At 47.4% G+C, this 11,864-nt stretch overlaps 1 protein-coding gene across 2 annotated transcripts; it reads left to right on the top strand.

The window, feature by feature from the left end:
• The first annotated feature begins 1,383 nt into the window (after positions 1 to 1,383).
• LOC115502807 (immunoglobulin alpha-2 heavy chain-like) lies at positions 1,384 to 11,835 on the top strand. 2 transcript variants are annotated; one of them, XM_030298560.1, is made up of 5 exons: positions 1,384 to 1,548; positions 9,176 to 9,535; positions 10,085 to 10,378; positions 10,705 to 10,761; positions 11,443 to 11,835. In XM_030298560.1, exons 1-5 carry the CDS (start codon positions 1,461 to 1,463, stop codon positions 11,745 to 11,747), a joined length of 1,104 nt encoding a protein of 367 aa, XP_030154420.1. In that variant the 5' UTR covers positions 1,384 to 1,460; the 3' UTR covers positions 11,748 to 11,835. The 2 variants fall into 2 exon arrangements, with proteins under 2 accessions (XP_030154420.1, XP_030154421.1); XM_030298561.1 differs by having other exon boundaries at positions 1,392 to 1,548; positions 9,401 to 9,535.
• Positions 11,836 to 11,864: the final 29 nt, after the last annotated feature.

The raw sequence follows: 11,864 nt of genomic DNA, 5'->3' as shown, positions 1-11,864 counted from the left end.
GGGAAGCACGCCAGCAGTTGCCTGCAGATGTTAGAGGTGGGGTAGAGGGAGGGATGACAGAGGGGCATCAGGAAACTTTTAGGGCTGGTGGGTGTGTTCGACATCTTGATAGCCGTGATGGTTTCAGGGGCATACGCACGTCAAAATTTACCAAGCTGCACACTTTGAATATGTACAGCTTACTGTGCATCAATTGTATCTCAGCTTAGAAAATGAATACCAACTCGGGTGGAAAAAGAAAGGGCGTGTGGGGGGAGATGCATTGTGGTGGCCATGTTGGAAAACATGACCTACCTCATTCACCAGGTGCTTCCAACATGCCGGGTACTGTGTGTGCTAAGTGCCTCGTGGCACTGGCGCTGAGTCCACCGGATAACCCAACCTGAGGGAAGATGAGGAGGTGGCCAATTATTTATTGTTATGATCATCTTGGTTGCTGTTACAGAACCACGAGGTCTGGGTCTCTCTGGGACTGAAGGATGTCTCAGGGCTCTGGTGAGCAGGCCATCAAGGCTTTCCTTCCAGAGCCGCAGGAGAAACTGCGGGCCACTTCTTGGGACAGTCCGGAAGCAGAGCAACGTGGAGAAACGGGTGGGGGCTTTGTGAGAGGGTGTGGGGACATGGCTGCCGAACTGAGAAGCTGGAAGGAGGCAGCAGAGGGGCCCCTCTTGGGCCGGAGAGGCCCCCCCTTCTTCTGTTACATTAGCCCCTTTGGACAGGTAGGTGCCTGCTCTGGACCCTCTGGTGACTGCATCCAGCTTTCCTCTGGGAACCACCATGCTGTGACTCCAAGTCCCCAAAGACCCTCTGAAACTGCCCCCCTGCCTCAGCTTCCAGAGGGCACAGGTGACCCAGGCCCAGCCAGCCCACTGATCACAGTGATGGGTTTGGGCAGGTGCATGGTCCAGGCTAGGTTGACCAACATCAGCCTCGGACCTCTGTTTCAAGTAACAGGAAGGAGACTCTTCCTTTTCCCCGAGGTGGCTACGCTGGCCAACCTGAGCCTTGGGCCCTGGGGGACATCTTTCCACCACGTGTGGAGAGCCTGCCCGCAAACCAAACGAAAAGACAGATGGCTACAGAGTAGAGAGAAAGAAAGGGGTGTGCCTCTGACATCGCAGTTCAGGCCTGCGGACCCAGCCAGACCCGAGGCCGGGACCTCTCCGGGACTGGTTTCAGGGGCCAGTAAACCAAGTCCTCTGCTGAACTGCTTGCAAACCGAGTGGTCCTCTGTGCTTCGCCCCAGCACTCAGAGGCCCCACCCCCACCCCTCCAGGGGCTTTCCGAGAGACCCGGATATTGGGGTTGGCCCACAATTGCACCGCGCCTGTGTCTGTACCCCCCACCCCTCCGCACCTAGGGAGGAGGCGACGTCAGGCCCCTCGTTCTGGGGCCACAGGAAGGGCCCGGTTGGAGAAGCGCTGCACGCTCCGTCCAGCCTCGGGCTGATACGGAGAGAGATGGCGTCGCCACCAAAGCTCCCCAGTAGAGTCCCGGCGTCCTGGCGTGCCTGGGCCCTGTGTGTCTGGCTGCTGCGCTCTGTCTCAGGTGAGCTTCTCCCCTCTCTCTGTCCCAGATCCTAATTAGGCCTCTCGCTCCGTTTAAAATATTGTTTTAATGTTTATTTAGTTTTTGAGAGAGAGCGAGAGAGGGGCAGAGACAGGGAGCAGGTTCCAGGCTCTGAGCTGTCCCACCACCGTGAGATCATGATCTGAGCCGAAGTCAGCCGCTCAACGATTGAGCCACCCAGGCGCCCCTCTCGCGTTTAATGGGGATGGAGGTTTGTGACTGTGGACAGATTCTGGTTTAGGAGCGTAGCGGGGACTATTGGAAGCGGAAGGCGGGAGAGCGGCTGGTGCACAGCCGGGTGGACCCCTCACTCCCACCTCCCATGAGGAACCTAGGCCTGAGTGACTGCAGGGTGCCGAGAAGGGGGGCGGGGGAGGTGCAGGGGCTGGACCTGGACAGACAGAGGGGCTTGGGCGGGGCAGTTGAGGGCTGGGAGGGGCGGTCTAGGTACTTGGGGAAGGGGTCAGATCACCCGTGCCTTGCGTCCCGTGGAGCTGAACAGAAAGAGTAGAAACTGGTGACATTGATTAAGGAGGCACTGTATGCTAGACTTTATCTCATTGAATCCTTATGACAATTCTGTGAGGTAGATTCTACAACCCTCATTTTAGAGTGAGACTGAGGCTTAGATAAGGTGTCCACAGTCACACAGCTAGCTAGTAGATGGGGGTCTGGTGAAAGCGGTGGAGTTGGGGGGCAGGTGTGACATGGGCTGGGGCATGATATTGGGGCCAGCAGGAGCAGCGGGAGGCTGGGGGCCATCCGGGTGGCAGGAGGTGACCCAGGCTCAAGAGGCTTTGGTGGAGGGGAGGACAGCTGTGTGACAGGATCTGCAGGACCAGGAGACTGGGACTTGTCTGCAGGCTGGGGAAGCTGGAGGATGGGGAATGCAGGGCTGGGGGGTGGATCTTCCTCACTCTAATTTGGTGGAAATGAGGCCGGAGAGAAACTGAGGAACCCTCAGGGAAGAGCTACCCCAGTGCGCTTGTCCAGGAGCCAGGAGAGAGGGTGACGGAGAGATCCCAGGGACCAAGACTGAGGCACCAGAAGGGCTGATGGACGGGTGGGAGGGGAGCAGAGTGGGGTCAGCCCCTGGGGTTTGAAGGCAGACCCGGCTTTGAGCCGGGAGTGGTCAAGGTAAGTGCCACAGAAAGGTCAAGAGAGATGAGGGCGAGGAAATACCACTACGTCCTGGGTCTTGGTGTTCAAGCGTGATGGGAGAGACTTGTTCTTTTCAAAATGTGAAACTTTTCATTTCTGACGGTGATAGTAAAGCCTGCAAAGTAAAATTACACAGCAGTAGATTTATTAAAAGCCCTAAGACCTCCCATGGTCCCGAACCCACACGCTACTGCCGTTAACGGTTAACAATTCCTTCAGGTTTTGGGATATTAGCGAAAAGAAATACGTACGTGTGTAAGAGAATTCCCGTTCCTCCACACCTTTGCCGAGACTTGAGAATTACCTGTCTTTTTCATTTTAGCCATTGAGGTACGCGTGCGCCTGATGTCCTCCTAGACTTTTTTTTTTTTTTAATCTCCCCATAGTCTTAATTTCTGTTTCCCTGATGAATAATGGCATTGAGCGCGTTTTCATGTTTGTTGACCTTTACGATATCCTGTTCTGTGAAGGGCCCGTTCAAATCTTCTGTTCATGTTTCTATTGGTTCATTTGACTTTTTGTTTATGATTTATGGGAGATCTTTATATAATCTAAAAATCTAAATAGAACTCCTCTGTTGGTTATTTGTGTTGTATCTTCCAGTCCATGGATCTTTTCGCTGTTGTTAATGGTGTCTTCTGATAAACAGCCACTCCCAATTTTAATGTTGTTTACATAATAGCTTTTCCATTATAATGGACTTTTTTTGGTGTCGTATGTAAGAAATCTTTGCCTACTAAGATTTCTTTCCGAGGTTTATGCTGATAAAGATATTCTCGGGGTGCCTCGGTGGCTCAGTTCATTAAGCTTCTGACTTCGGCTCAGGTCACGTTCTCACAGTTTGTGAGTTCCAGTTCCGCATCAGGCTCTCTGCTGTTAGCACGGAGCCCACTTAAGATCCTTTGTCCCCCTCTCTCTCTGCCCTTCCTCTTCTCGTTCTTTCTCTCTCTCTCTCAACATAAATAAATAAATAAAGATATTATCCTATGTTTTCTTCCAAGCTTTCCTGTTTTACATTCCAGATTTAGATGTGTGATCCAGCTGAAATTTTTGGTTGTAATCCAGTAAGAGTTGGAGGTTAAAGTTCACTGCTTGTGCAAAACAAACAAACAAACAAACTCACTGCTTGTGCATATGTGCATATCCAGTTGACCCAGCACAAAAGGCCGTCCTTTCTCCGTAGCCTTATAGCATCGCTTTGTCATAAAACTGTAGACACGTTTTGGATTCTGGCTCATGTTCCACTGCTCCCTTGTGTATTCTTGCACCAATACCACACTGTTTTCATTACATCAGCCCCTTGAAAGTTTTGGTTCTTGGGAGTGTAACTCCTCCAGCTCTGCTGTTCTTCAAGATTGCCCTAGATATTCTAGGAACTTTACATTTGCATAAAAATTTTAGAATCAGCTTATCATTTTCCACAAAAAGACCTGCTGGGGTTTGATGGGAACTTTTAAATGTACTAAGACTTGTTTTATGGCTCAGAAGACGAGCTAAGTTTGACGCTGTGTATCACTTTAGGAAAAACTGACAACTCCATCACAGTGAATGTTCTAATGCATGCGCGTGGTATCTGTCTCCACTTACTTACATTGTAAACATTTCTTTCAATAATGTTGTGTAGATTTCACTGTAGAGGACTTGCATAGTTTTAGGAGATTTATTTCTAGGGAGGGCACCTGGGCGGCTCTGTCGGTTAAACGTCTGACTCTTGATTTCGGCTCAGGCCATCATCTCACAATTCTAGAGTTTCAGCGCCACATGGGGCTCCACGCTGACAGCACGGCGCCTGCTTGCCATGGTCTCTCTCTCCCTCTCTCTCTCCCTCCCCGTCTGCAGCTTGTGTGCGTGCTCTCTCTCTCCGAATGAACTTAAAAAAAAAAGATTCATTTTTAGGTATCTGTTGGTTTTGATGCTATCATAAGTAGTATTTTGTTAATTTTATTGTCTGTTTATAGTTAATATAGAACTATAATTTATTTTTCTATACTTACCTTATATCCAGTGACCTTGATAAACTCATTTATTAATTCTAACAGATTATACATTTAAAATTTTATTATGTTTACCACTAGGTTGTCTGCAAATGCGATTTTATTTCTTCTTTAACAGTCCTTAGGTGTTTTTAGAAACAACTTCTGTGAAGTATACGTGTCACGCAATCCACTCAATTTAGATGCACTGTACAATTTAGTTGTTTTCAACAAATGTACCAAGTTTATCGGTACATTTACCAATGTACCAATGCAACTATAACCAGCATTGAGTCTTAGAGCACTTTTATCATCTGGATAGATCCCCCGTGTCTGTTTCCAGTTATTGTATCAGCAGCACTCACACATTTTTTGACCCATCACCTTCTTATTTTCATTTACTTTTAAATACTGCTATACTTCCAGATTTACTCTTTGACCCATGGGTTATTTAGAACTAAGTTATTTTCCAAACATTTGGGAATTTTCCAAACATCTTTGTCATTGGTCTCTAACTGAATTCCACTGTGGTCAAAGAACAATGTGTGTGTGACTTGAATCCTTTTAAATATATGAAGACTTGTTTTATGTTCAGAATATGATCTAAGTTGATAAAGGTTCCGTGGGCATTTGAAAAATAAGTGTAATTGGGGGTTGTTGGGTGGAGGGCTCTATAAGTACTGTTTTGTAAATTGGTTGATGGTATTATTCAAGGCGTCTGTATCCTCAGCGATTTTCTACCTACTTGTTCTATCAAATATTAAAAGATGGGTGTTGAAATCTCTGGCCATTATTGTGGATTTGTCTGTCTTTCTGTGCAGTTCTATTACTTTTGCTTCTTTTATTTTGAAATTCCATTATGTGTGTAAGTGTTTAAGATTGTTATATTCTCTTAATGAATTGAACTCTTTAACATTATGAAATAAAACTTTTTACTGTTAGTATTCTTTGCCCTGAAATCAACTTTATCTGATTTTGATACTACCCTTTCTGTTAAAAAAAAAAATCATAGTAGCATAGTATGACATTTCCATCCTTTTTCTTTTTTTTATTTATTTTTTTATTTTAAAAAAAAATTTTTTTTTTCAACGTTTATTTATTTTTGGGACAGAGAGAGACAGAGCATGAACGGGGGAGGGGCAGAGAGAGAGGGAGACACAGAATCGGAAACAGGCTCCAGGCTCGGAGCCATCAGCCCAGAGCCTGACGCGGGGCTCGAACTCACGGACCGCGAGATCGTGACCTGGCTGAAGTCGGACGCTTAACCGACTGCGCCACCCAGGCGCCCCTCCATCCTTTTTCTTTTAAATTATTTTTGTCCTTATGTGGGTTTGTTGTGGATGGAATATCCACAGGATTCCTGTCCAATCAGACTTTCAATTGAGGTGTTTAGACCACTTACATTTAATATGGTTATTGAAATGGCTGGGTTTATGTCTTTCTGTTGGAATGACCCTTTTACATCGTTAAGTGTACATCTTCATCTCTTCGTACTATTTTTTGCCTTGAAGCCTATTTGATCTGATGTTAGCATAGGTGTATCAGTGATAATAATACTTTTACTTTCAGTGTTTTCAAGTCCTAATATTTAGGGTGTGATCTTTGTTAGCAGGTTATAGTTGTTAGATTTTGATCCATTCTGTCTATCCTAGTCTTTCAATTGTAGAATTTAGTCCCCTTATATTTAGCGTATTTACTAATATATTTGGGTTTATACCTACTATAGTCCTTGTTGCTCGTTCCCTTTTCTCTTATTTGTTGTCTTCTTTTGCATTCTTTTTTTTTTTTTTTCAATTTATTTTTGGGAGAGAGAGGGAGACAGAGTATCCCAAGTAGGCTCCACACTGTGAGTGCAGAGTCTGACGCAGGGCTCAGACTCACTAACTGTGAGATCATGACCTGAGATGAAATCAAGAGTCAGATGTTCAACTAATTGAGCCACCCAGGTGCTCCTGGATTCTTTTAAAAAATATTCCCTCCTCTAAAAACTTGTTAAGTATACATTCTTTTATTATTCTTTTAGTGGCTACTCCTACGGATTAAAATATGCATTTCTGACTTCATGGTCTAATATAATACTACTTTGACCACTTCTCTAATGAGGATATAATGTTAGAGTATTTTAACTTCACTTGCCTCCTCCCAACTTCTGTGTTGTTCTTATAAGACATTTCAAGTCGACATTTCTTTTTTTTTTTTTTTTTTTTTTTTAACGTTTATTTTATTTTTGGGACAGAGAGAGACAGAGCATGAACGGGGGAGGGGCAGAGAGAGAGGGAGACACAGAATGGGAAACAGGCTCCAGGCTCTGAGCCATCAGCCCAGAGCCCGACGCGGGGCTCGAACTCACGGACCGCAAGATCGTGACCTGGCTGAAGTCGGACGCTTAACCGACTGCGCCACCCAGGCGCCCCTCAAGTCGACATTTCTATTGCTTTGTACAGACAATATTTATTTATATTTAACTACATATTTACCCTTTCTATTACTCTTCATTCCTTCATGCATTTCCCTGTTTCCATCTAGAGTCGTTTTTCTTTTGCCTGGAGATTTCCCTTTAGGATTCCTGTAGGTGACATATTATCTCAGCTTTTATCTGGGAACATCTTTATTTTCAAGACGGTTTCATTAGGTAAGAAAAAATTCTATGTTGACAGGTTTGTTTGTTTGTTTTCACGCAAGAACTTTAAATGTCTTTTCATTGTCTTCTGGCTTCCATCATCTCTGGTGAGAAGTCATCCATCAGTCTTCGTGTTACACAGTACAACGATCAAAATGAAGAAGCCAAAATTACTATGATTCAATCTACAAATCTTACTCAAAATTCACCAGTTTTCTCTCCAATATTCTTTAGAGTAAAATAAATATATATAGATGGTCTATATATATATATGGACCATATATATATATGGTCCAAGATCCGATCCATGATCACACACTGCATTTAGTTATCATGTCTCTTTATTCTCCTTTAATCTGGAACAGTTCCTTAGTTTTCACCTTTCATGATGGAGTACAGACCAGTTATTCTGTAGAATATACGTCAACTTGGGTTTGATGCTTCAAACCTGATGTTTCCTCATGATTAGATTCAGGCATGCATTTATGACAGGAATACCACTGAAAGATTGTGTTCTCAGTGCCCTGTATTAGGAGGCACATGATGTCTATTTGCCCCGTTCCTGTTGATATTAATTTTGCTCATGTGGCTGGGTGCCTGGATGGCTCATTCAGTTCCGCGTCCAGCTCTTGATTTGGGCTCAGGTTATGATCTCACTGTTCATGGGATCGAGCCCTGCGTCACACTCTGCCCTGGTGGTGTGGAGCCTGCTTGGGATTCTCTCTCTCCCTAGCTCTGCCCCTCCCCCACTCGTGCTTTTTCTCTCTCTCAAAAAAAAATAATAATAAATAAATAAATAAATAAATAAATAAACTTACCCAAACCCAAAATGTTTTACCATCTATTGATGCTTCTTGTCTGAGTGATGATTCCTATGGTGGTTGTCAAATGGTGGCTTCCTAATTCCAGAATTCCTTCTACAATTAGAAGTGTATGGAATGCAGTTTTAATAGAGTTCCATCTACTACTCATTTGCCTTGTTCCTAGGGCTGACCCATTTGGGACATTGAACTGAAATCCTGGTGTATACAGCAGAGTGTTTCCTTCTGAGATGTCAAACTCTGATCATTTATCTTCTCAGCACTGTGACTCTTCAAAATTCCGCTCTGCTTCACAGAGGTTGGGCTTAGCTTTTAAGGTTCCCATCTTATAAAATTTCAGACTTCAGGTAATGGTGATAACTGAACATATATTTGAGGTTCCTCAGGCTTCCGGTTTTGTCACTGCAGCCTGTGAGATTATAAACGGCTCTGCTAATTTCTCTTGTCTCACCTGCAGCCTTCCCCCTGGGGAAAACCTGGATCCTTAGCCTCTTGCCAGAATTGGCAATTCCAGATGGCTGAAAGTTGTCACTTTGCACCTCCGTGGCTCTTCCCTCTGCACATCCTTAACCCTTCTGGCCACTGTTGCTTCTGTACCTCTCTTAAACCTGAAATATCGTCTGTTCCTCTGGCTTTTCTAGTTGTTTTCAGTGGGAACATTATTTGGCTGCCAACAACTCCATCCTACCCAGAAGTGAGAGTTCTACATTTTCCTTTTATGGGGCCTGCATAGTACTGCATAGACCGGGTGTCTCATTTAAAACTTTATCCTCTCCTCTAATTACATTTATTTTCTCATTATTATAACAGTCCTGTTTGTAGGTCTACCAATATACCTGAGTCCAGTTATTTTCCTAAGGTAAATTTATGGAAATAAAATTGCCAGATCACAGAGTGTGATGACGTACAGTTTTGACAGGTATTCTCAAATGGCGTTCTGGTGAGACCGGACGCTTCGGCTGAGCTGACAGTGTCTAATAAAGGACTACTGAGTTGTTTTGAGTGGGTCACTATCCTCTCTGCCTCTTCAGGTGCCCCAGAAGTCCTCCAGCCCTCTCTGTTCCAGCCTCGGTCTTCTGTGGTGAGTGGACGAGGCAATCCACAGATCTGGTGTGTGGTGCAGGGAAGCCCTGCCAGGGCTCATGTCTTATCTTGGTACCAGCAGCTGAAGGGGAGTGGCCCCACCTTCCTGCTGAGTCAGCGAGAAGGCGCTCCCCCCACCTATGGTTTTGGTGTGAACCCTCGCTTTCTGGCAGAGATGGACCCAGCCCAGAATGCTGCGCTCCTGACCGTGGGCAATGCCAGCCCTGCTGATGAGGGCACCTACTACTGTGCCATATGGTTTTCAGGCCAGTATGTCTTTGGAGAAGGTACCCGACTGCTCTATCAGGGTGAGTCTAAGAGCGTGGGGATCTGGTGCCCCTAGTGCATACGATTGCAATGGAGCTGGTGGCAGTGGGCAGAAAGGTGTAGATGGTGGAGCCCCCTTGGAGGAAGCTGTTGTCGGCAGGATGAGGGAAAGAGAAGGAGGGCCAGGAGAGTAGACTGCCAGCAGGGAAAATGCTCAAGCTTCTGGATGGTGGAATTGGCTGGAAGCATTTGAGGATGGACAGAAACACCTTAGACCGGATTTGTAGGCCTGGGAGGGGAAGCCTCATCAAGAACATTAAATCCCTTCCCTTCCCTTGCTCTGTAGGAAGGATACTGGAGGCCCGGAGGACAGAAGGTACATGTGGCAGAGATAAGCTCAGCTCATATTCTGCTCAACAGGCCAGAAGGCCAGTTGTGGGGCAAAGTAGATTCTGACAAAGGCGAGGAAAGGCCATAGAGGAAGGGTAGAAGAGTCTCCAGAGGCCCCAGAAGGAGGGGGATCAATAGGACTGAGTTTGGGAGAGGCTGGTGGTATTGGGTAACATCCTTCTTCCTCTCATTCCCCACAGCTAAGAGGCAACCCCTGGCTCTGCAGCCACCTGAGCTGAGCCTGTTCATCCCCGCCTACGGCCCTCCCTTCCATGTACTTTGCGTGGCCCTAGGACATAACCCTGACCCTCTGAGGGTGTCCTGGGTCCTGGAAGGCCAATACCAGGAGGAAGAGGACTCCACTGGGGGAGCTGGGGATCCCATGGTCAGCTGGCTGCAGCTGCCTCAGGAGGTGGCAGGAATGTCTGTGACTTGCCGAGGCTTGCACCAGAGTGGAGTCTCAGAAGTCGTGCTGCCCCTGCCCTGGGGCCGAGGTGAGTAGAGAGGACCCAGGGGTTGTGCTCCAGTCTTCCTGATGCAACCACCTGGAACCCAGACATCAATTACTCCCCGGCAAACCAGAAAGTCAAGATAAGCACTGCTGTGTGTGGCAAAGAACCCTTGGCTCTGCCCTAGCTTCTGGTGAAGCCTGGACGTGGCTTTGGAGCCCGTGCAATGTTGTGGGACCAGCTACCCCCAAAGTCCTAATACCTACTCTGTCACTCCTGGCTTCTGTGTTCCCTAGTGGTGAATGCCTGCTTATTTCCTTTGGGGGACAGGGCAGAGGGAAGCTATACGAAGGGCATCTGCTCTGTTCCAGGGCACAGGAGAACGCTGGAAGTGGAGAATGCGAACAAGAGTGGACACATTCTTCTAGGTACGGACCCCCCGACACTGACGTGGGACCCCCTGGGTGGTGAAGCCTTGACTTTTCACGGTCATCGACTCATTCAGCAATCATTTTATGGAGTACTAAGTATTTGCCAGGGCAGAGAGGTGACTGGAACACAGTCTGAATATTAGTGAGTCTAGAGGGGTAGGTCGGACACTGAACCAAGGTTTAAAATGCAAGGAACACTGCACTAAAGGTCCTAGGACAGGAACACAGGAAATATTCAGGAGCTCAGCCAGGAGAGGGGCCCTCCCGCAGGGGGGTCTGGGAAGCTCCTGTGTTGATGCAGTCAGAGCTGAGCCCTGAGATTCTGGCTGGAAAAGGTGTAGACCCAGTCCAAAGCACCTGGGTCTAGTCCTGGTTCAGCCCTCAACATTCTGTGGCCCCTAGGGTGGGGGGAGTGGGGGGGGAGGTGGAGGAGGAGTCTTTTACCCTCTCTTGGCCTCAGATCCACCTACCTACTTACCCCATCCAGCCCAGACCATCTCTGCACTTACAGATCTTAAGTCTAACTTTTTATCCTATAAATGGGGAGTAACACAACTTCACAGAGGATAAAGTGAGCCAGAGAGGCCTCCTTAGGAGGAGGCAGGGGCAGGGAGAAGCCCATGAAGATGCATTGTTCATTGCGGGCCCACTTTCACCCTGTGCCTGTCTCCCTCACAGCGGAGCTGGAGCAGATCCTCATCGCCACCACCTACTGCTACCTGGGACTGCTGGGCGCATCTCTCATCTACGGCCTCATCCTGGCTGCTCTCTGGAGGAATCGCTGTTGTTGGGCCCGCCCTACGGAGCCACTCCCCAGAGGGGGTCAAGGAGCGGCCCCCGGTTCCAGGGCGCAGGTGGGCAGGAGGTGCACTCCTGCCGCGGCCCCGGAGCACAAGTGGCCGAGCCCCAGGGGCTTCCACGTCCTCCGAGGGGCTGCCCATGCCCCGGACCCTCCCTCCTTGCTCCGGTCGGCTTCCTCCTAGTCTGCTGCCTTTCGTTACCCATCGGGTCCCCCTTTCTCTCTCAGGCTGTCCAAATTTCTCCATAAATACAGGGAATTTGAGAAGTTACTGCTGTGCTGTGGGTTGTTCTGGGCAAGG

Source organism: Lynx canadensis, chromosome E2 (genome assembly GCF_007474595.2).
Source record: "Lynx canadensis isolate LIC74 chromosome E2, mLynCan4.pri.v2, whole genome shotgun sequence".
NCBI lineage: Eukaryota > Metazoa > Chordata > Mammalia > Carnivora > Felidae > Lynx > Lynx canadensis.
The sequence above is the reverse complement of the archived record's forward strand: the minus strand, read 5'-3'. Positions and strand labels throughout refer to the sequence as shown.